This window comes from Crassostrea angulata, chromosome 2 (genome assembly GCF_025612915.1).
Source record: "Crassostrea angulata isolate pt1a10 chromosome 2, ASM2561291v2, whole genome shotgun sequence".
Lineage (NCBI taxonomy): Eukaryota > Metazoa > Mollusca > Bivalvia > Ostreida > Ostreidae > Magallana > Magallana angulata.
In genome coordinates, this window is record NC_069112.1 from 57,813,229 (window position 1) to 57,838,788 (window position 25,560).

General features: G+C 32.4%; 1 protein-coding gene, 1 long non-coding RNA gene and 1 pseudogene across 2 annotated transcripts; all 3 read left to right on the forward strand.

Moving 5' to 3' along the window:
* Positions 1-11,427, forward strand: part of LOC128174550 (multiple epidermal growth factor-like domains protein 10) — a 151,501-nt pseudogene extending 140,074 nt beyond the window's left edge.
* A 6,311-nt stretch (positions 11,428-17,738) lies between these two features.
* On the forward strand, positions 17,739-22,138 carry LOC128174551 (uncharacterized; the record flags this gene model as incomplete). The annotated part of the gene is made up of 7 exons (XM_052840078.1): positions 17,739-17,794; positions 18,957-19,039; positions 20,197-20,265; positions 20,569-20,752; positions 20,977-21,071; positions 21,169-21,255; positions 21,986-22,138. Coding segments are annotated over exons 1-7 (711 nt in total), but the record flags the coding sequence as incomplete, so codon positions are not given.
* Positions 22,139-22,170: 32 nt separating this feature from the next.
* On the forward strand, positions 22,171-23,618 carry LOC128170872 (uncharacterized). Its single transcript, XR_008241932.1, has 3 exons — positions 22,171-22,238; positions 22,377-22,504; positions 23,466-23,618. It is a non-coding gene; the product is annotated as an uncharacterized LOC128170872 (long non-coding RNA).
* The last annotated feature ends 1,942 nt before the right edge of the window (positions 23,619-25,560 follow it).

Genomic DNA, 25,560 nt, shown 5'->3' on the forward strand with positions numbered 1-25,560 from the left:
TATACCACTTATAGTGATAACACTACTAATCTATTTTGTGATATATAGTCCAATACATTTTTCAAAGTATTTCAATATTTAATCGTACAAATGATGAAAATAATAGAAATTAAAATTTATTCTTAAGTCTGAATATTATGAGATGATGAAATACAAACGGGCTTTATCAAATCTATCATTATTAGAACCTTTTGGGATTAGATCACTCCCGACCGTATTTGGTGACAGAGTTATACTTCAGAATGATCCCTTCTTCATTAAATAAGTAATAAAGATTGTATCCCTGACTTTATGAACACCTAATATTCCTGGAATAATCCTTCTGAATCATATTTGATATTTATAACTTCAGTGAAGGTTCTAATAGAGAACTATTATATAACGAAGATAAAATGTGATTGAACAATATTAAAATGTATACCAAGAAAGTTTAGAATTCGTTTTAAGTTGGAACAGGTAACCACCGTCTTTCAAACGAGCTACATGTAAGTACACGCGTACGCAGATAAAAACGGTAAATGACATAAACATGTGTTATTTATAATGAAACTGCAGAGTGCCTTATAACTTTTTGGAATATACAATGTAAAATTTTTTTTCATTTCGACTATTTTTTTCAATTTTAGCAAAGAAAAATAGGCAAATCCAAATACCTTAAACTTCCGTAATTTGATTATTATAATAAAAATTTTGGTTATTTTTTAACCAGAAAAAAAGATAGTCTACTCGTCTTAATATTCACCAATCTTCCAACTTACTTGTTAATGTGATTATAATGTACAAATGTCCATTTAGTGTCTCTTTGAAGTTTTGAGAGAATATAAACGAATGTAATTTAAGGTAATTTAATCTTTAATTATATAAATAACTGCTTAAATATATACGCACAAAATGACAGACCATGCCAGAAATATCCACTACAAAACACAACTTATATACAGGAGGAAGACCATGATCACGATATCGTTACAGCCTTGTACACGGATATATATGTAGAATATATTCTCTTTTTGAAGAGTTCATTTGGTTGCATAACTTAGTGGAAACATTGGTAAGATTCTTTTTCTGGTAAAACTTTGATTTAATTCAAAATAAAAACAAATTTCAATCACTGATCAGAATTTGAATTTACATTATGAAGTTATCTACGTAGTTTTATTCCGTGTAATTACATTGTACATGCATATATTAAAAAACTTTCATACTCCTTGGTTAAAAGCTAAGCTGATGTCGCTACGGTACATGTACATGTACGAATATTAATTATCACAAATTTAACCAAAACTAAATTTTTCTATGATGATTTTAAAAGCGGTATTAATACGATATTCATATCCATTTTAAGCTGGTACACGCCAATATTTACATTTACCAGTGTCTTTGCCTTTGATAACACTACGTATAGATTTTGTACTATATAACCCATAATACAAATGACGCCAAATTGAGGCGCCAGCGGGGCTTGCTTATTTATATATTTAATCATACGATGGCTTAAAATTAAATAAATATAAGTAATCAGGAATCATTCTTTGAATATTATTAGGTGATAATTTCGGTCGGGGCGTGATCAAATCTATCATACAGCCCTTCGGGCTTTATTGGATTTGATTACGCCCCGACCGAAATTATCACCTCATAATACTCAAAGAATGATTCCTCATTCCTTATTTAAACCATACATAGTCAAGTTACATTTAAAGTGTGTTTTACAATTCATTAGCCTTATGAGATATGAGTTTAATATACTTTATACTTTTTTTTCGATTTTAGAATGATATGATTTGGCTAGTCATATTCATCAAACATTTTTGGACTGTGCATACATATGGTGAGTAAATGAATTGAAAAGGATTTATTCTTAGTATTCATCTACTAACATATCTACCAATATTCATGCAGTGATATTTAGTTTAAACAATGTTTTTGAGTTTATCCATATCAGGTAAAAATAATTGACAAAGTTTACAATAAGTTGGGGGAACAAGCCAGAAGGCTAATACTAATCTATCTCTTAGGTAAGAGAAATAAAAGAAATGCAAATTACATTTGCAAAAAAACCCCAAGAAAGCTTATATAAAAAGCACATGCAAAATTATAATAAAATGGGAACAAAATACAGTTTGATGTAAATTATTGGAAAGTTCGAATTACGTATGCCAAATTTAACAGTACACCAATCCCACGAGCGTATATCCACATGTAAAACTAAAGAAAACAGTACAATATGATATGAATAAATAGTACTACTTTTATATAGCAAAATTTCGGATAAATGACACTTTTCAAAACATACAGCTTTTGAAATGCGTGACGTTTCCAACAAAAATTTTCAAATAACAAGGATGTTTGTTACTTTTTTTAAATGGACGGGATCGTTGTCGCCATTTTTATGCGATATTTCTTAATCTCCTTGCGGAAAAGAGTTTTCTATAAAAATATTAAAAATGGGTGAAATTTGAAAGTTAAATTATATGGTGTGTATCTTTTCCAAAAAATATTATATGGCTAAACAATATCTTACTTTTTAAAGTAGAACTGCAGAGTAATTTTTTCAAAGCGTACCTTAGAGTTTCTGGAAAATTGAACGTACCAAGTGCATTCAATCTGGGCTCTTTAAGTATAGATCGCATATCTTCCATTGTGAATAATTGTCATTTGACATTGAATGTGCTCCAATTTCAGAACTATTTGGCCCTCATTGAATAAATATCATTTGTTTTAGTGAATAACAATGAAAGATCCATTGATCTGAGAATATGAGGAATAAGACGAAACACAATGCAAATAGACTTATTTTTTTTAAATCAGTTGATTAACAAGCACAATCTTTTTACGAACACAATTTCCAAACAATGTAACAAATACATTTGAGATGCGCTGACTTACTGACACAAAATGAATACCACTAATATTCATATATAGAGAGAAAACTTGGCATGGTAATCGTAATGACGCAATCCATTATTATACAGCTGCCCTTCATTTGGAAACATATATAAACTGAAGTATTATTTGATACTGACAAAGTCCGGCGTGTAAATTTACATTTGAAAAAAGACGGAAGCTCACTGTTTTTAACATGCAAGTGTGTATGTGAGTACTTTGGGTTTTGTTGAGTATAGTAACTGGCTGGTACAGGGAAATATAAACTTTTTTAATATTCACAAGCTTTTATCAGTTTTAGGAAATTGTTAATGCTTGAACAGGAATGTGTTTCCTGCTTAAAAAAATTGCTATTTATAAAAACGTTCTTTTTCAATATTCATTTCCGTATTTCACAAATTCACCGACATTTCATATCCCATGTTTTATATTTTAAAGAGAAGTAAAAGCTTTCTAGTACAATGAATTGTTTTGAAGATATTGTTATCCACACTTTTCGTAACGCATTTAAAAATTATATCTCTTTGTGTGCCTCAAACACGGACCAAAAATTTAAATTTGTAGTTATAAGTAACATTTATGATTGTTGAATTTTGACAAATTCTACAGAAAACATAGCTCTGACTAGACCTGCCTGGCAGCGTTATCCCTTTCACGGCACACCATGGGCAGCAACCTTGGCTGTTGACGGACGTCTTTCAGATTTGTCCGCCAGAGGAGGACAGTGTGCGATTTCAGCAAATGGTCATTCAGAAGCAGAATGGAGGGTAGATCTGGGAGAAGTTCGAAACTTGCATCACGTTTTTATACATTACAGGACGGAAAATGTCGCTTGGGGTATTTATTGATCTTCTTTGAGAGAGTAAAGCCTGTTTACTGTAAATTATATATCTGGTGATTTTTTATGTTCAACGTATCTTTTTGTTCAGTCAGAATACATGTAACACAGTATGTTGTCATTTGGTTAACTAAAAGGTAACTGAAATATAACTTAATGGCATAGTTCTGTTATTAAGAGATATTTTGCAGACCTGCACATTATTAGTTATTTAGGTTCAATCAAGGGTGTACGGGGATTTACTCCGGGTTGCATTCCATACACCTCGAGGCCGAAGGCCGAAGAGTGTTTTGAATACAACCCGGGGTAAATCTACGTATACCCGTGATTAGACCTGGATAACGAATTTATTTCCTATGTAAACCAAATAGATTTGTTTCCCATGTCAAATCAAGGAGTTATTACACTTTCAAGATATACCATTTAAGCATTGCTGCATTGTGAAATCACATGTAATGCATTATGACGTCACGCTCTTTATCTTTAGCTCAAGTCGGGTGAACGGAAATATACATCCGACTTATAGTCAATCAAATCGTGTAAAAAGCTACATAGGAAATAAATAATGTACATTTCAGTTGACTAGAATTTACAGCTTTATACTGTGCTATATATACGGGAATCATATCATGGTTACAAATGCTAGCAAAAAATTATTGATATTCATAATGTGTAAAAATGCGTTTGTTAATAAACCACGTATTGTAACAATACTATTTGAGGGATTTACAGTACCGATCAGACCCAACCTAACACCAGAGAAAACCCCACTCTCTTGGTTTACATTTTTGAAAATGTGGGTCCACCCTGGGTTTACTTTGGGTTTACTCGCGGTTTACTTTGGTTTTGCTCGAGAATTGGTTTTGGGGTCAACTTTACGCACTGATGTGTGAAGCAGACCTATCATTTATCTTACCATCTTACTGTCTGTAATGTCTGCCCCTTGTAAGTTCCGAATATACATGTAGCGTCTGCTTTCAGGGGTATACTTCTGATCGGGGTTTACTATCTGTGTCCACTCTGGATTTACTGTGGGTTTACTCTGGGTTTAATCAGGGTCCACTCTAGTAAACCCGGATTAAACCCAGAGTAAACCCAGAAATCAACCCGGAGTTTAGTTGGGGTTTACTTTCTGTTAGGTTGGATCTGATCGGTACTGTACATTAGTTGATCGCGGTTTAAACAATCTAAAATTCACAATACTTCAAATCGTGTATACCATTACTTTGAACAATTAAATTATACAATTTATCAAAATGCTTTCATAGAATTGGTTGCATTGTTGTTAGAATAAATCAATGTGATGAAACTGGTACTCTTTTATAACACGTGCACTATTACATGACAACTGGTTAATGTATCTCTTGACTGAGTAGTTTTTTTTAGACATAAATAATGATAAAGTAAAACGATCAAAAGACAAAGAAGGTCTTTTTGGGTTTTTTTAATATGCCATTTTTCGTGTTCACACGTCAACACACACTTCTTGAATTCAGAGTCTTGAGTTTGTATTTTTTGAAAGACAACCTTACACAAAATTATTATACTAGACCTGTAACTATACTACACTAAAAATAAGTTATTTGTCGGTGTTCATGAACTTACAGATAAAAACAACGCCCATACGAATAGATTCTTGGGATTTTCAATCTACGTATCGAACACCACCTACAGAAAGGACTGGAAACTGTGTTTCAAGGACAACAACTATACCAGAGCCACAATACCCAATCCTATCAATGTTACGTGCCTTATTCACGGGAGATTTGTCATATACTACAACAACAGAACTCATAGTCCGTTCCCTGCTGGATATTCAACTTACGCCTTTAACGATCTGTGTGAAGTTGAAGTTTATGGTAAGAATCGCACGTAAAAAAAAAAATTATAAAGCAGATTTAGAATGTTTTAATAGGTGCATCTTATAGGTTTTTAATGCATTGTTATATAAAGTGTGAACTTTTTGAGAAGTGTCAAAGCTAGTGTTGCAATGTGTGAATCTTTGGAAAATTTGTACGAATGAAATCATTTTTACAAGTATTTCTTAACCTTTTCTTTTACTCTATAACAGACATTGTGATAAACAAATATGTTTAATATTATTTTGAAACATGGATTTTGATTTTATTTGAACTTCTTAAAATCATTGTGAACAACCATCCTTCAGAGGTTTAGATGGTTGTTGTACCAACTATGAGCAGATCTTTGTATAAATATATAAGCAGCCATTTAATTTTCAAAGTTTGAAAATGGAACTTGTCTTTAATTAATGGGAGTTTATGGCTAAAATGTGTACCTGAAATGTGTAATTGTGCATAGGTAATTTGATGTTTACTTCAATTTCTTCAAAAAACAGTTTGATTGTCTAAAATTATGTATAAAATCAATGACCTATGTTTAAACATTTTATAATGAAATGTCATCGTCCACGTTGATTGTCATGCTTTTAAGTACATGTACAGAGAAAGTATAATTTTATTCCAACAAAGAGATGCTTAAAATTTAGGTCAGTTAAAACACACACAGTTTTAACTCCTTTAACAAAATCTAAACGTTAACATATTATATATGATCATGATGTAATAAGAATAATATAATATAATGAAATATAATATATATTAAATATAATATTATTTAATATAAGATAATATAATATAATAATTGTACTATTAAGACCATTTATATCTAGGAATCTTCAGTTTTTAGTATGAAAATCAAAAAATATAACCATAACCATTAAGTCGGTCTATTATGTTGAGTTATATGTTTCGGTTTTTTTTCATAGGTTGTCTGAAATTAGGGTATTACGGAGAGAACTGCTCCACACCCTGCCCAGAAAACTGTGAGAATGGAGATTGTGACATTGTTGATGGGACCTGCATTAGCTGTGTTCCGGGATATAGAGGATCTATGTGTAACATAGGTAAACACTACATTTTTGTTTTACTGATAAATGTTCATGCAAGCCTTCGATGTGATTATGGCATAGACAAGCTAGCATATGCATAAATATCTTTTATTTTGTTTAATTTCACTTCAAAACTTCTTATTAGTCATCTCGGGAATAATTACAAATAGTATAACGATTTCATCACTGGTTGTTTGAAATTGTGTTAATAAAAGCTGTTTTGCATTGATTTTAACAGCATGTGAAGGCAAATATGGGATGAATTGCAGTAAAGTCTGTGGCGCTTGCTACGAAAAAGAACAATGTGACTACAAAAATGGTACTTGTCCAAGTGGATGTGAGGACGGGTATAAAGGGAGACAATGCAAAACTGGTAACGAAAAAATAGTACATTCAGGCTTATGTAGAATGAACACACACATTACTGTTGTAGATACAATTCAAATAGACTTCATTATATTCTTACAAAATTTCAAATTATGTGAATCTTTTGTAAATTAAGTAATCCAATTTAAAAGCCAAATAGAAAAAATGCTAATATATGAAGAATTTTAATGGTTATTAATACTTATGTTTAAAATATGAATTTAATTGAATGAAACATATTGAATATACACATGCATTGAAGAACATAGATCATGCAATGTAGGCCGGATGGAATGTATGCCTGTATGTAGCTTAGACATTTTGATCCATTTTCTATGATTCTGATGCCTGTTCGGCAGAGTGGGTGCTCGCGAGCACTCATCAAAACGTGTGTCACAAGTAAAGAGAGTTCTGAAGATCGCTCGCAAGAACCTGTTCGCCTGAATACGCAAAACGGTTTCCTTTTGCATGTAATTTTTTTTTTCAATAAACCTCTCTAATAAACTTTCTTTCCTTATCTAAATTTTACACGACATCTATTCTTTTTTTAAAATAGGAATTCCAAATATATAAGGAAAGAATTAGACATTTAAATTTCATAGTAAAAAAAAAGTTAGGTTGATTTAAGGAAGTTACATGAAATTCTGATTAGCCCATATCTATTTAAAATCTACTCACTTAAAGCTATATCTCATTAACTTTGAGCATTATTTGATAAATTATCGCAATCTGACCTTGTAAATAAAATATGATACAATGTGATATTGTCTTGTTTTTAAGTGATAAAAACTCTATATGTTTGTTTCATCACTGTCTCCTTAATGTTCATCCAGCTTCAAGTTTTTGTCAATGATTCCAGAAATGATACTATGAGATATTGTGTCCGATAAAGCTCTGACTTTTTAGCTCACTTGAGCGGAAAGCTCAAGTGAGCTATTCTGATAACATTTTGTCTGTCGTCCGTCCGTCCGTAAACTTTTCACATTTTCAACATCTTCTCCAGAACCGCTGGGCCAATTTCAACGAAACCTGGCACAATGCACCCTTGGGCAGAGGAGATTCAAAGTGAAAATTAAGAACCACACCCTTTTACAAGGGGTGATAATAAGGAATTATTGAAAAAAATTGAGAAATCTTTAAAAATTTCGTTTTCAAGAACCATTTGGCCGGGAAAGCTGAAACTTGTGTGGAAGCATCCTCAGGTAGTGTAAATTCAAGGTTGTGAAAAGCATGACACCTGGGGGTAGGGTGGGGCCACAATGGGGGGGGGGGGTCGAATTTTACATAGGAATATATAGAGTAAACCTCTAAAAATTTTCTTATCAAGAACCAGTTGGCCAGGAAAACTGAAACTTGTGTGGAAGCATCCTCAGATAGTGTAGATTCAAAATTGTGAACATCATTACCCCCGGGGGTAGGGTCGGGCCACAAATGGGGTCGAATTTTACATAGTTATATATAGAGAAAATCTTTAAAAATCATTTAGCCAGAAAAACTGAAACTTGTGTGGAAGCATTCTCAGGTAGTGTAGATTCCAAATTGTGAAAATCATGACCCCTGGGGGTTGGTGGGGCCATAACTTGGGTGTCGAATTTCACATAGGAATATATAAAGTAATTTTTTTTTTTAAATCTTCTTCTCAAGAACCATATGGTCAGGAAAGCTGAAACTTATGTGGAAGAATCCTCAGACATAGGAGTATATAGTGAACAGTCTTTTAAAATATTCTTCTCAGAAACTAATCAACCAAGAAAGCTGTTACTTGTGTGGAAGCATTGTCAGGTTGTGTAGATTCAAGTTTGTTCAAATCATGATCCCCGGGTGTAGGATGGGCTCACAACGGGGGGGGGGGGGGGGGGGGGGCATACTTTTACGTAGGAATATCTGAAGAAAAATCTTAAAATCTTCTTAAAAAATCATTTGCCTAGAAAAGCTGTAGCTTAAGTGAAAGCAACTTCAGATAGTGTGGATTCAAATTCGTAAAAAATTAAAATTTTGAGGAGTAGGTAAGGGCCACATTGGGGATCTAGTTGTACAAAGGAAAGCAATTATTCACAAAAACTTAAATGTTATCATGTATGGTTTCTTTGATATGCAAACATTTTGACATATTGCTGATTCTTTAAAATTGTTTAGACTTTAGCCCCCGGACGATTCTTGGGCCTTACAAGGTGTTAAGAGTGTGTCGTAGGTTTATATACCGTTTATAAACAATTGTTTAGGATCTTTTTGAGAACTGCAATGCTCAACAAAATATGACTATAAAATCATCTGGAACTGGATCACAAACACAAGAATATGGGGGGGGGGTGGACTTTTATTTATACAGGATCTACACGTAATATTCCACATTGTTGACATATTTTTATTATGAGTCCATTAAGCGGATTTTATCATGCCTATTGTTGCTCAGGTGAGCGATGTGGCCCATGAGCCTTTTGTTTGAAGTTAGTAAACGAAGTTTGAAATCACATTTTTTTTACATGTAATGTTAGTTTGCAACAACAACACGTATGGACCTAATTGCTCTAGGACATGTGGAGATTGTCTCTACCTGTACGGAGAAAAATGTAACCACGTGACCGGTCAGTGTCCTCGTGGATGTGCTTCCGGCTTTCAAGGAGACCTTTGTGTTGAATGTACGTTCATTTGATAAATTCAACTTATTCAGTATTCTTTGTGCATGCGTAACATTTTATCTCCAAACCATGAGAAAAACTCTGAATATCCTCACTGTAAATATTATTAGCGTATAATATCATTTTTTTTATTCAGCAAGAGATGAATTTAAGAACAAGACAACGGTTGCATGGCCAACGTATAATGGTATGAATATTTAACAGCATACATGTAATATAAAATGTAATAACAATATTCCACCTCAGAAAGTAAATCCATTTGCTAAATTTGTTTTAGTTTTGTTCATATGAAATCAAATCAGAATGTTACATCATTGCGTTGATTAAAGTTTGCTCGCTGTATATTACTAAAATATTTAAGAAAAATCCAACAAAATATGTAATAGAATATAAAAAATAAGAGAAAATGACAGAATTCATGTAATGTAGAATTTCCATTCTTTTTATTTTTTAAATATATACATAATGTATACATTTTTATGTATAAATATATATATATATATATATATATATATATATATATATATATATATATATATATATATATATATATAAACATGTATTAATATAATGTTCTAAGACAACCAGTTAGATACTTTTAAATGTCTTCTCAATGAAAACTTGTTCATTTATTTGTAGCATTAATATAACAAATTAAGGAATTATACAAGATGTATGTACGCTAATAATTGAAGTTTTTGAAGTTTTTGTATATGTGTTTACTATTGTGATTAGTAATGATAAAAAAAAAATGAATTCACAATTTATTTTAAAAAGCATTGAGGGCAGTTATCTAAAACACCGTAAGGTTATCATTAATTTTACAAGACTATTTCAAATATTGGTTAAAAACGAGAAATTTGTTAAAGATACGAACAACAGAAAAGAATAAACATTACATATGGTAAAAAAAGAAAACATGTATACATAATACATGTAACATATAACATAAACCGATATTGAGTTAAAAGAAATGTGTACTGGTTCCTTGTAACTTAGCCAGGAACTAATCAGTAAAAAAAAATTAATCTTAAAATGTAAATAAAAAGTATCGCAAATTAACAAAGAAATACACAAAAACAAATGGAATAAGATGAACAAAAAATAGGAAATATCGTTCAACCATTTCATATGTACATGCCACTATATTGATTAGAGAAACTTATATATGGTACTTTTTTGCAGCACATGGTCCACCCGTTTCGCAAACTACAGTTCAAGTTCCTTTTTATTCCATCGTCACCGTTGTCGTATTATTTTCAGGCAGTGTTGTTCTCAACCTGATTTTCATGTAGGTTATATACTTAATCGGATCTTGTTTCACTTGCGGAGGCTCGTTGGCCAACGTTTTAACCTTCAGATCTAGCAAACATTTTTAGATATGATTTTTTGAGCAAAAAACTTTTACATGTATTTAGTAAAGACAAACATCCGTACAATTTTTTTTGGAATTTGGATACTTTCCTAAATGTTTATATAGAGATCTTCTTACATTAGATATCAATATAGTTTAAACATGGTCACGATCTTAAAGATACCTCTTGTGTTTCTGTTTATTTGTAACATTTGGAAATACCGTATGTCAATATTACAAGTATTACTTACCTTTTAGATCCAGAAAAGCACTTTTAAGATGTCGCAATCGAGACAAAAAGGTGGACGAATCTGTCGAAATGTCGGATACATATGTCTACAGTATTTATGTTCTAGAAAACGGGTGTGCCGCTCACCAAGAACTGGAGGATTTTGACAAAAATGAAAACGATGATATATATACTTATGTAGAATAGAACTGGAATTATACGGAATTTATGCTGCTATTATGAAGGCAAGATGCTTTTAAGAATATTTGTTATGTGACAATTTAAATACAATTGTTTAGAAGACAATTGTTCTATTTTCTTTTTTAAATCGTACTTTGACACGGCCAAAAGAACATATTGGTATAATTAATTCTGTTATAATGTTAATCAAATTACTGAAAAGCGCTAACCCAGCCTGGCTATAAAGGAAATTTACTTTGTGCAGGCTAGGTAAGAAAAGAGACATTCCTTGAAATGTTTGCATATTTTCAATTGAAATCAATTGAAAGTTTCCAAGGCCAGAAGGGCCAAAGTGGCGTTGTTTATGTACTCATCAATATTTTTCCTTATTCAATTTATGTTTGATTAAGAAAAGAGAATTTAAGTTCTCTCTTTTTTAAATATTCATTATGATTTATTATCTACACTAAAGTTAATGAAAATGAAGGCTGAACACGACTTGTAAATAGACAATTGCCTTAAACATGGTATACAAAAGCATTTAATTTAAGTTCACTTAATTTCACACCTGGATCTTGTGTGCGACGTGTAAAAGACATTTGTTTGTCTAATTTTTGCACTTTTATATTGTTGTTATACGTGCATTTTCTTAATAAGTTTATTGCAGTGACCATTATAATTGATGTTTCGAATTTTCTTGTGCATATGTATTGCATTTAGCTGGTATGTTGTTGCGTCTATTAAATAACTTAATGGCGAGGTAAAATAAACGTCCACACAGGTGAGATCTACAATAAAAAGTGCAATTTTTTAGTCAGTTTCTTATATATGTGCTGGGGGGAGAGTGGCGAGTACCAAAAACAATGGGTTTTTTTTAAAAGTCGTCGTCTTCAGCACTTAAAGGTGGAAAAACACATCATCACAAAATTGCTGATATCTGATCGAAACGCCTCTTAGTTTATCGACAGCAGCACAGTGTCGGACTTATGATCCGTTCATCCTGAGTTTGAATCCTGCTGGGACTTATATGTTGCTTCGTACTGAACTAAATTATGATACATGTATATTCATGGTTTTGTATTACCCCAAATTGCTAATTTTATGCTTTTTGACATATGTACAGTTTTACTTTTCATGATATATCTATATTCTGTTATATTTTCTTTATTTTGCTCTTTTCTTTTTTGTTTTGGTTTTTGGTTTTTTTTCGTTTTGTATCTTCAATTAAAAAAAAAAGAAGTTTAATTGTTTGTTTAATTGTTTTGTTTTTTTTTAAAGATTTTAGAACCAATAAGATAACTTTTAACCGAAAAAATGCTTTACTTTGTATTGTTCTCAATACGACGTTATCAATGTTGTTTTTGTTTTTAAATAGTGTAACTATCATTGATAATTTATCTTACAATTAAAACTCTCTCTCTCCCTCTCTCCGTCTCTCTCTGTCCCTCTGTCTCTCTCTCTCTCCCGTCAAAAGTAGGACGTGATTATTTTAGATGACCTGGCATTGCCTGTTCGTGTTGGAAAGGTCTCAGCACAAATTCTATTTATATACAATTCCTCAGATTGTGTAATCATTTGTTCGTAGTCATTATGTAAGAGTACGCTAAAGTCAAGTTGCACGGCTGTTCAGGATTTATATAATACACTTGAGGGGAATAGAATTGTCATTGGAACATTTCCAAGGCAAGGTAAACTTTAAACTTTAAAATTTACCAGAAAACTTTGTGTTTATTTCTTTCTTGTCTTAGAAAAAAAAAATAATGATTGTGGTAGAAAATAGCTTACGCAATACATTAATTGGACCATTCGTTTTTAATGAAGCACCCCCCCCCCCCCCCGAAAAAGGAAAAAAAATAGAAATACTTCAAGGGGAACAGGACGTTGCAGTGTAAAAGAATATGTTAATGAATTTGTTTGCTTTTTTTAACAAAGTTACTTTATGATGTCCAGTACATTATATTTTTTTTTCATGCATATGACTACTTTCTTACCTTGCACGGGAGATATTTTTATAGTTTTTATACCCCTTTTCTCCATTATGGTTTTTTTTAACAATCTCCATTGTTTGCAATACATGTAATTACTTTAATTGATGGAATTTATTTGCAAATTATCTTCATTAATTTTTAATGAGAAAACAAATTTCAAAATTGTTAACTACATTTTTACATAGCAATATCATAATTATATCAATATATTGCTGAAATCAGCACGTCAAATTTGAAGTTTTTGATTCTGAATTTGAACAATGTTTGAAGGCACATAAAAAATTGTCAATGATTTTATTTTAATTTCACATATCAACCTCAGCATGTGCTTTATAACTTACAAAATTGTCATGATAACATTCTTGGCATTTAAGAGAAATACTACAATAGGAATCACTCCTACCCCTTATTCTGGAATTATGACCTTTTGTTACAAATTCCATTTTGAACAATAAAAAAGTTATGCATTATTTAGATTAATCAATTCACATGAACAGATTATTGTAATATATATCTTATTATATTAACCTCTTATGATTTTGTACATTTACATTTCTAAAATCAAAAATGTTAAATTTCCTTTAGCTTATGTTGTGAAAATGACTACTGTAGGGCTGTTAAGTACGGAAACATATCTGTATGACGTCATAATGAATATATGACATCGTAACACACCAAAGCATCATTGCAATGATAGTTACATGAGCAGTGTTATGTTCCCCTTTAAAATATTTGAAAAATATTTTATGAAACAATTCTAATGAATTCAGCTATTTTTCTGTTTAAGTATTTTAAACATTAAGTTTTCTTTAATGATTGTTTTGTAAAGTATCAATGTTTAATGCCTGAGGAAGTTTAACGTGACAACTGTTATTAGCAAACGAACATTGCTGGTAAACGCTAAAAAACAACGATGCTTATATTTATGGAGGGTAATCGTGTTCAAAAATCCAGACATGTAAACTTGTAAATCCGAATATGCAATTGTGGTGATGTGTGAGCCTGAGCATGAATATGTGTAATTCTGATCGTGTAACCTATAAAACTCGGGCATAAACACGTGTAAGATTCGACTCAGTTCCTTCGCATGATGCACATTTTGCAACTTTATTGTTTACATTAGTTAATTAAACCCTCAACTTTGCACACTTTCAATCCGTAGTTTCTGCGTTTGTAACTTCAGGCTCGGCAATAGCACATCTGACATGATACAAATTAAAGTCTGAAAGTTTGTCGAATTTTGACATGACCTTATATGGCAACTGCCTTGCTGCGGGAAAAGGCATGCCGTAACTGCCGGACCGGAATGAACGAAAAATAAACATAATAGTCAGCTAAACTGTTGCAATAAGCTTTTAATGAACGACACCTTTTCTATCGAAAACACCGGTATTGTTTTTAGAAAAAAATTTGAGGTATGATTGAAACTGGACCAAACAGGAAGAGGTTCATGTAGAAAAAAAAATCGTTGCCGATATGACTAATGCGTTAATTTCCGTAATATAATTCTCATGGAATTATGAAAGGAAATGCCAAATATCTTATATCTCTGAAAAAAAAATTGACATTTAATTTAAACTCGAATATAAGTAAATGCGTACTCTTTTCTAGAAATGAGACGGATCAAGAAATTTCCTAAGGGGGTAAATATATTTTGAGCGGCATGGGGTTCGAAGACCGCCGTGAGGTCCCATGTAACTCCATTGCTTCTGAATTCTAAGAATTTTGAGAGTGAATTTTTAACCGGGTTTCCGATTATTGAAATAGTGCAGACGGGCGAGTGGCTGTCAAAAAGGTACCCTTATTGTACCGATAACTCCTCGAACAGTTTTCAAGATAGGAAGTTGTTCTTTTGCAGATCATTTATACGTATATATCAGAAGTATGCAAATTGCTAGGATTTTGATTTCTGAAAATTTATAAAAATATCAGCTGTTGAACTTAGTCATTTTTAGGCAAAAACATTGCATATAGAGTACCCCATTTTTACTCTTGTTTTTTTTCTGAATTAGTTAGAATAAACGACCTGCAAGGATTTGGTAATTTTTCGCGGAAAAATTTATGTTACTTTACATGTATTTATATTTTTTGTTGTTGTTTTAGTGAAAGATAAATAATAACACAATTTTCAATAATATTAAAAAAACCAGCACATATTATTTGTGCGCCGTAAATTGAAGTTTCACTATGGGAGGCACTGTAGCTCAAAGATCGTCCATCTGTATTTTTAGACAGGGAGCTACAGACCTGCAGCTAGTTCACAAGTGGCTGTAAAGCTGTATTATACTAGCTCTCCAGAAAATGTTTATCAGCCAACTTCACAAAGTGAGTCTGTATTGAACCGACATTCAGGACGTCATACTCAATCCCGTAATAATTGCTTAAAATAATTTTTAAAAAATGTCAATTTTTACCTGCATGATAGGCTTTTTTTCCTATATATTGCCGACAATGCAAAGAAACATTTCTTAAAATAGTTTATACACATTTTAATTTCACGACAGTTAACCTTATCTTTGGAATTTTTATTCATTTTTTTAAAGAGGGTGTCGCTTCTTATGTCTCATATTACCGGGTAATCACATTCTCAAAACCAATGTCTTGAAATAGTTTGTTTTTCTTATCGATAACTTTGCAACTCAGCTGACGGACCCCGTGTAATTTTTCGCGTGGGGGGGGGGGGGGGGGGGTCTTGTCACAACTTTTGGGTAGCGATGAGGATGCATTTGGAGATATTTTCTTAATTCAGCCGAGGCCTATACTTTAACAATTTGTTGCATGTACTCTAATTACAGTGGCGTCGGAAGCAAATTGAAGGGGGGGGGGGGGCTAAACTATTCATGAATAATATTGACAAGAATTCCCATAATCATGAAAATTCTAATCCACGGGGGAGGGTATACCAATAACTCCAATCTTACCTGCCCAATCCCCCCCCCCCCCATCATGAAATTCCTAATCCGTGGTGGTGGTGGTGGGAGGGGGGGTGTGCTAGTATACCTACTATGACTCTAATTTTCAATATCACTATTAATATTTCATTCTCTTTAAGGTCTTTTAAGAAACAATTTTGTTTGTTGCGAGGAAAAAGTAGGGGGGGTTGAATCCTCCCTGTTGCTATGTTCCTAATGGTTAGGTCTAACTTGGCAAAAAAAATGGGGGGGGGGGGCTAAGTGCCCCTCCCCCCTAGCCCCCCCCCCCTCCCGGTTCAGACGCCTATGAATAAAAATTCGTATATATCTTTATACACATGTATTCAAACAAAGTCATTAAATGTAATTTTTTTCAGTTCTAAGAGGATATCTGAAGCCGATCGAATTCTTTACTCGTATCTTTTATACATTCTTTTGATATAAAATGTACACCAATCTCATAATTTAATTTTCCGAAAAATAATACTCTATGAAATGTTATCCAGAGTTAATATGATTATAGGCTTACCTAATTTTTTTTATCATTCCGTCCCTATTCCGGCGTTAACGGCATGCCTTTACCTGCAGCTAGCCTTTTTCTATCAGTGACGTCACTGTTTCCATATAAGGTCATGTCAAAATTCGAAAAACTTGTAGACTTTACATTTGTCAATTTGTATCATGTTAGATGTGCTATTGCCGAGCCTGAAGTTACAAATGCAGAAACTACGGATTGAAAGTGTGCAAAGTTGAAGGTTTAATTAACTAATGTAAACAATAAAGTTGCAAAATGTGCATCATGCGAAGGAACTGAGTCGAATCTTACACGTGTTTATGCCCGAGTTTTATAGGTTACACGATCAGAATTACACATATTCATGCTCAGGCTCACACATCAACACGATTGCATATTCGGATTTACAAGTCTACAGTCTGGATTTTTGAACACGATTACCCTCCATATATATTCGCTTGTAGTTAACGGTATCAACATGTTTTCTATTTGTATTTACATTTCAAATTCAATTCATGATGGTCACAGTTGGTCATTTTAAATGAAAAGTCTGTTCATATATGAACAGTCAATATGATTTATATCATCTGATAAATGCGTTATTATTACTGCTGTATGTTCTACTCAAAATTTACCTCTTGGTGGAGAACATATTTATCGTTGAAATTAAAATGCTTTCCAGTAAATCATTATTTTGAGAAGTCTTAACTATGGCCAGATTGGAAATAAACTCCAAAATTCAACACCATAATATTCAGCATCTTATCGTATTTCATGGAAAACAAAATATTTTTTTTCTAGAATGATCGCACATTCCATTTAATGAAAAGCAAGTGCGTTAAAAAGTGTTTTAAAGTCGTACATCATTCACATTACAATGTATGGACTTTCCTTTTTGACTTATAGATATTCATTCCTATTTCAGTTAAACAGTTGGATCATGCAACTGACTTTGATATTTGGATTAATCGAAATAACAGGTAATCGAAGAATTTCAATTGAAAATAAAACGTGTATTGTGTAGATCTGTTTTGTTTCCTATCTTTTGATATAGTTTTACATCGGGTTCTCTTGAGGGTCTTACAATGTAATCCTCAGCCTTTAAGTTTTGTTTTTGTCGTTGTTGTTTTTGTTTTTGTTTATTTATTTTTTATTTTTTTTTTGGGGGGGGGGGGGTTATACACGGATTATGTGCAGTTACTTACTCCTTAAGGAAGAAAAACTAGATGAGAAAATTCCGTTTGTAACTACACATAGTCCGTGTAACCATAAAATTTTGAAATCAGCAAAACGTTTTTACCAATATCAGAACAATCAGAAAATTTGAAACAAAAACTGTTCAACCAATCATCAATCATAAACAGCAGAAGACAAGCGCCGAATTTGAGAGCGAATAATTCTCTCCAAAGCAAGGTTCTTGTCCTGCAATACTACTCCCATCAAAAAGTGGAACATGTGAATTTTATACACGAGGGAGAAGGAATAATATTCAAAAATGTCCAAATTCTAAAAACTAGTGCCCCAATGAATTGCAAATAATCTAATTTTATTTACTGTGCAATTTGTCCAACCTGTGGGGAAAATTATATTAGCCAGACTAACCAACACAACGCCCGAGTGAGAGTGCACAAACAACAAAAAAGAACGAAATAGTGAGAAACACTCCAGGTTCGGAACATTGACTAGGGAGAAGGAAACATTTAAAATATATCCATTTTACAAAATGTGGACTTCAAATACAATCGCCCGATCTACTAGAGAGAACTATTTGATAAAAAAGTTTTAACCGTGATTTATATATAATTTAAAGTTATTAACCGGAAACTTAATCATATATATATATATATATATATATATATATATATATATATATATATATATATATATATATATATATATATATATATATATATATATATATATATATTTAAACTACATATGACTTGCGTTTTTAAGTAAATGTGCATTCATACGAAACTCACATATTCTTTAATTTTCGTGCATTTATTAAATATATAAATTGTCATGAATTTGACACCCATATCATCTGTACTGAGCGCTCACTCTGTTAATGGTTTTCGTTGACTGTATATTTAGTCTTGGTTAAAACGAAATATGCTTAACAATTTAATTTATTTTTAGTGGCAGGTCAGTTATGTATGAACTGCAGGGACTTAAACAGCCCCCACGAATGCTACTTGGTGACCAGATGTGGGAATCACCAGGTAAGATTTTAAAAGAAAGGTAGATGGTTGTATAATTTTTCAACATTGATTTTTTAAAAGAAAGATCTCTGTTAACTGATATTGTATGATTTATTAATTTTATTAAGTACGATTTAAACGCAAGACATATTGCACTTTTTATAGTTTTAATTAATGATAATGTCTGGCTTAAGGCCATATTTCAAAATTGTAGGCTTGATGTAATGGACGATTTATGAACCACAAAGCCTTCTTAAGTGATGTGTGCATGATAAAAATATTGCATTCTTTTTCAAATATAACGAGAAAACGTTTTATATTATTTGGCAATTACCTTTTTAAAATTCGTTTTAGTCAATTGACCTTTCCAGCTAATTAAACACCGTTCTACAAACCATTTACAGGGCTAAGAAAGGGGAATATTTTTTCTGCTAATTTGTTACAGTCATAATAAGCTGAGATTCTAAAACAGGCACTGCGCAACATTCAGTTTTCATCTTAAAGCCTACGTCAATTTAAGTTCTATAAATACCGTTAATATATAACAAGAGACCCAGGGACCACATGGCTTACCTAAGCAACTTTAGTTTTTACTGATAAAACAAAGCTCAAAACCATCATTAGAGTATTAACTGCAAAAATATCTAGACAACCTAGAATACCGATATTTATAAGGGGATTTAAATTTATCTCAAAACATTCCTAAATTAACCTCAACAACAATAGCTTTACCTAATTAGAAATACTTTAGACCACCGTTAGAGTATAAACTGCAAATTATGTACACAAATCAGAATACATTTTTTATAAGGTTTTTAAATTTATCTCCACACATAATTCCTGTATTAAACTTTGAGCTATTTTTAATGGTTTAGGTTTAGTTTAAAAGAATAAGATTTATAATTGTTTTTTCCTTTTAATTCCAATTTAGCATATAGTCTTATAAACATTCCATCCCCCTGATGGCCCACACCTAACAATTAAAAAAAGTTGTTGACGCCAACGATAACGGGAAGGACGGACCCATTTTTATCAAACAAACTCACTAGAGCCTATGGCTCATATTCAAATAGCATTTGTGTTATAGAACAAACCAAGTGTGCTTTATGCCACTTTTACTTCAAAAAATAGTGTAGATACATGTATGCATGTCTTATACGATATTATTCTCATTACAGCAATGCTACATTGAAAAGTATGTTAGACACAACGCCATTTATTATGACTTGGGATGTAAAAGTAATGTTGTGAGTTATCAAGTGTTTTTTTTTTTATATAACAAATGTTTCGTAGGAACTTCAGACTGATTTATTGTATACAATTGAAAATGATATACATATGCTTATATTAAAATTGTTGTTACTAACGTTTTTGATGAATTAAAAAGTAAAACGTGAACATGTATCGATGTGTGTTTTAAACCATATGTCAGAGTGTCTCAGGTCAGGGGGAACTAAAATTATATTTTAGCATTTATGAACGAAAACTAAAAATTCAAAATTGTCAATTATTTGATAGTTATGCTTTGTAAAAAGAATTATTTTCTCTAGGTCTGTAGCAGCATAGGTGGACCTCAAACATCAATAGTTGGAAGAAGGAACGTTATGGTCAAGGAAGGTGCTCCCGATTCGTTTGAAGTTGATTTTGATGAGGATGACGACGGTAGATTTCCTGTTTGTGAATCTTGCTGTAACACTACTGCTTGCAACAACGGAGGTTCTTGTGGAGTTGCAGGTTTAAAATGTTTAATTCAATTCATTTGCATGGTATTAACATACATATTCAATGTATATTATAATCAAACGTATAATATGTTTTGAACGCATATTAAAATCGATAAGAGTATAAATTAGACACGAATTACACCAATCATGACTAATACAGTGGTAACTTGGTCAAATATGCGTGACACTGGAACCGAACATAGCTTTACATTAATTGATAAAAATACATTTTAGATTATGATTATCACAATGGACGCATGTGTTTCAACTGCAAAGAGTTATCAAATCCCAACGACTGTGACCAAGTTACTTGGTGCGATCAAGATAGTGTAAGTTTAAATGCAAAAAAAATTAATCAATCTCGATTGATCGACCGTATTTTAAATTAAAAAGCAGATCTTAAGCATATAAAACTATATTTTCAAGCATTGTTACACGAGCGAAATCACGTCTGGTACTGGAACAGCTAACAGTCACAAAATATACCATTCTGCATGTACTGGACAATCAAGGGTAACTATATCTATAAGGCTTTCTGTAACATACACAAATTTTATTGAAGAATGTAGGGCATTTTGATGAGTCATTTAAATATATAACCTACTGCTGTCCGCATTTATTCATCGTCGAACGCCTTTGGTGACGTTGATTGTTATAAGCTTTTCCATGTCTGTTCTCTAGAATTTAATTGATACGTAACAAATGACATACATGTACTTGTAAGAGCATGCATATAGTTATGGTGATGGTATTGAGCTTGAAGAATTTTTTTCATGATACATGTATAGCGTTTGTTTGAATTTTTGAGGAATAGGATAAGTCTTGTTTTTTATAACGTCGTTTAAAACAATTCTTATAAGAAATGTTTGATTGGGTGACTCACTGATTAATGTTTGTAACTGAGAATATTGAACGGAAAATAAAACTTATTTTTTTACTAGTGTTCCAATTTGTTAGTGGAGAAAAATTCAAATGTTTATTGAAACAAAGATACATCATCAAAATTTGGTTTAAAAAAATCGTGTGCCAATAAAATTAAAAAGACAGTTGCTATGATGTAATCATCATTAATTATTTTCTTACATTATTTTGCGCATCAAAAGTTCTACAATACAAAGCAAGTTCAAACAACTTAGACCAATACCCGAAATATTACTTTCAGCTTCTTTTGCATCAATTTCGATATGTAAAAATAACGGTAACACCAACATCAATTATAAAACGCGTCAACTGTTGCTTATAGATGTGTGGGTACTCCGATGAGAATTTTAAGTATAGCTGTTGTCAAACAAATCTGTGTAACAACCAGATCAGCAGTCAGCAATCTCAATTCGTTCCTATTCCTACGACAAAAACAACAACGACAACAAAACCAACAACGACAACAACAACAGCAACGACAACAAAATCAACCACGACTACAACAACGACGACAACACCCCCACCAACAACAACTACTCCTACTACAACAACAACTCCGACAATAACAACTCAAAGTTTGTATTGTGTACACATATATTAAGTGTTGTATTATGATGAGTATCGTTTTTAAGTCATAAGTAACTGATTTCAAAACCAATATAATCACAACATCTTGTACGATACCCTATCTTGTTCTTTACTCAAAAATATAGGTCAAGGGCCCCCATCTATTACATCCATAACGATAACGCCTGCACACTATCACTATGGCGACGATGTACTGCTGACTTGCGACGTGAAAAGCAACCCAATGTATTACTCACTTGGATGGAATATGATGGTAAGAAAAAAACCTAGACAAATGTCAGGCTGTTTGTATTAGAAGGACAAAGTTTACATATCCAGTTTTCGAAACAATTTTGCAGAATCTGATGCGAATGAATATTTCAAAATGCCCTTTGATTTTACTAGACATTAGCTTGTTTCTTGCATGTTACTTGTGTGTGTGAAAAAAACGTTTACAATAAAGCTGCTGTAATTTCCAACTCATAAAAATAATGTACTTAGCTCGTAGTATACCGGTATTTCAATAGAGAACATACATCTTATCTGCAAAACTCATGGCCATAAATTTTTTGAAGACAGCATTTTATATAATAAAGTGTACACATATATTATTATTATATTATTGTTATATACAATAGTTACAATAACACGACTGTCGGATATATCTCTACGCCGTCATGTGAAAGTTAATATTCGGCAAAATGGCCGACGCTTCGCCTACTCATCTCAGCATTTCATAATATTTAATACCGAAACTGCGTACCTTAAGTTTTTAATTTTTTTTAGTAGTTGTTCTTTGCAATTATTTTGAAATTAGAGTAGTTGCCCATTGAATTGACGTCACATTGTAGTGTCCTGAGCATCATCGATATTTGCTCAAATATCTGCGGAGGAAGACAGAAAAACGTATACAATTGTTAACTTTAATATTCAAAGAGTGTTTGATATGTGAGAATGATGATTTTGAAGAGTTCGATTAAGTAAAATTGAACGAGATGTAAGGCCACATTTACATTGATTGACGTAGATGATCGCTTTTTGTGAATAGATTTCTGAATTAATATTCCTCGGGTAAACACAACACTTATTAAGTTTGTTACTGACTTACTACAGAAATATATCCGGTTAATCAATCTCATAAACAGAAGGTTAAGCTAGTCAATAAAAGACCTAATATGTAATGTTATTCGACCAGAGTATTTTCCAGCAATTAGCTCATATAAAACTTTTTGCAGGCCACACAAAGCCACATTCCATCTAATGTCCATGCAGAGAACAGTCTATACAAAGCAGTGATACGCATCAAACACCTTGCCAGAGATAATTTACGGCAATATCAATGTTATGTGCAAAATTCTTTTGGCCAAGACATCCAAACAATAACACTTACCGCGCCGAAATAATATATTTTCATTTTGATAATAAATCAGCTTTTTAAGCATCCTTTTATTGTTGTTTTGTATGTCCATTTAATTCTTTGTGACAATTGTTGATTTACAGATATACAGATTTTTTCCATAATAAAATTCATTTAAACGGAAAAAATTCTGATGAATCATAAAATACATTAAAAGTCTAATATTAGTTGATGGTTTGTTATATGATATGTACATGTATTACATTCAAAATCGGTTCGTAGTGTTATCAAGTGCAAAGAAAATGAAAGTGTAAACACATTAGAAAATATTTATTTAGAAATATTTTACTTGAAAATTATTAAACTTTTTTTTGACAAAGTCAGTGCTACAATATATGGTATTATTATTTATTATACTTTCATGTTAAATACTGAAATCTGATTGGTTAAGCCGCAGTTGATAATCCGTTCTATTACCCTCAGCGTTAGCAACACACTTGGCAACGGGTAACACAACAAATTGTTACATGCGCGTAAACTTTGCGCGTACGGTTCGCCATAGAATTCATGTCATTCAGATATAAAAGCTTTTAAGTTTTCTTTAAAACTAAGACATTCAGTATAATAAAATTAATAGTGCCTTTTTAGGAGGGTAAGAGTTGAAATTGACACCCCTCAAAAACCATTGTCAACCTCCCCTTCGCGTCGGTTGACAAAGATTTTCTCGGGGTGTCAATTTCAACTCTTACCCTCCTAAACAGGCACTATTTATATAGTGTAAACATCGTAGCTATTGAACAGTGACCAGAGAAGATGCCTAATGTATGATATTTGAATACAGGTTAAAATCCGTTTTATCCCTCAACTCTTAAAAATCAGTCATGGTATGTGGGATTAAAAGTCTTTAAATATTTTCTTATTTAGGAAGTCATTTCTGCAATTTGCAATATCAATATTAAAGCATCCTGATTCTTAATTGTTGACACATCAACCACTAAACCAACACTGGCTTTAAATAGTGTACACATTTGCGTTTGGTTTTATAAAACATGTACATGTAGTTGCTTTGAATAATGTCAATGGTTGATGACTGATATGTTATCTGTCATTTGCATTACTTTGACAGTTTTCTTGTTGTCATTAGGATAACAATTGCTTTCCTGAAGTTAAATCACTTAACTGCTCTTGACATGACAATTAAGCGTTGCATTAACATAGTGAAGCGGGCAACTTATTGATGTATTTTTTTTAGCTAGAGTTATTCCCCTTTGATTTATTGATTTTTGATTATTTAATTAATGTTACCAATAATTACCAATTAGTGTGATGATTATTTGTTATACAATAATAAATATTTAATGTATATAAGTTGTTCTGCATAAGTAGTTTTGGGTTAGGCCGGATAAGTCTGTTTATTTTTTATTTCCCGTTTTTAGATACTTCGAATTATTTTAGGCCAGCATATATATAGGGACAGTGTTTATTGCGTTACGACGAACGACTGTTTAGGGTTAAACTTGTACAGGAACGGCTAAATTGAGTATGTGGACATCCCTGCTCTATCTAATAGTCGCGTGTTCTAACCTACGATACAGAGTGTGCGGTCATCCCTGCTTTGTATCGCATTAATACAAGTGTGCGGTCATCCCTGCTCGTATTGGTGGTGGTTGCCCCGGAGCACTAGTGTGTGGTCATCCCTGCTGGTGTTCTGGCCTTTCTAGCGGAAGTGTGCGGCACTCCCTGCTTGCGTTAGGTTGCGTTGTTGGCGCAAGTGTCGGTCATCCCTGCTTGCGTTAACGTTGGTACCTGTTCAGTTGAGTAGGTGTGCGATCATCCCTGCCTGCGTAACGTTGAGTCCCTATATATGTGCAGGAGCGGTGATTAAAGTCTGCACTTGTAAATATTGGAAGCAATCAGGGCTATCCGATTCTATCTTGGGTACGGGCCCGCGGGGATCACAGGCAGTGACCCCC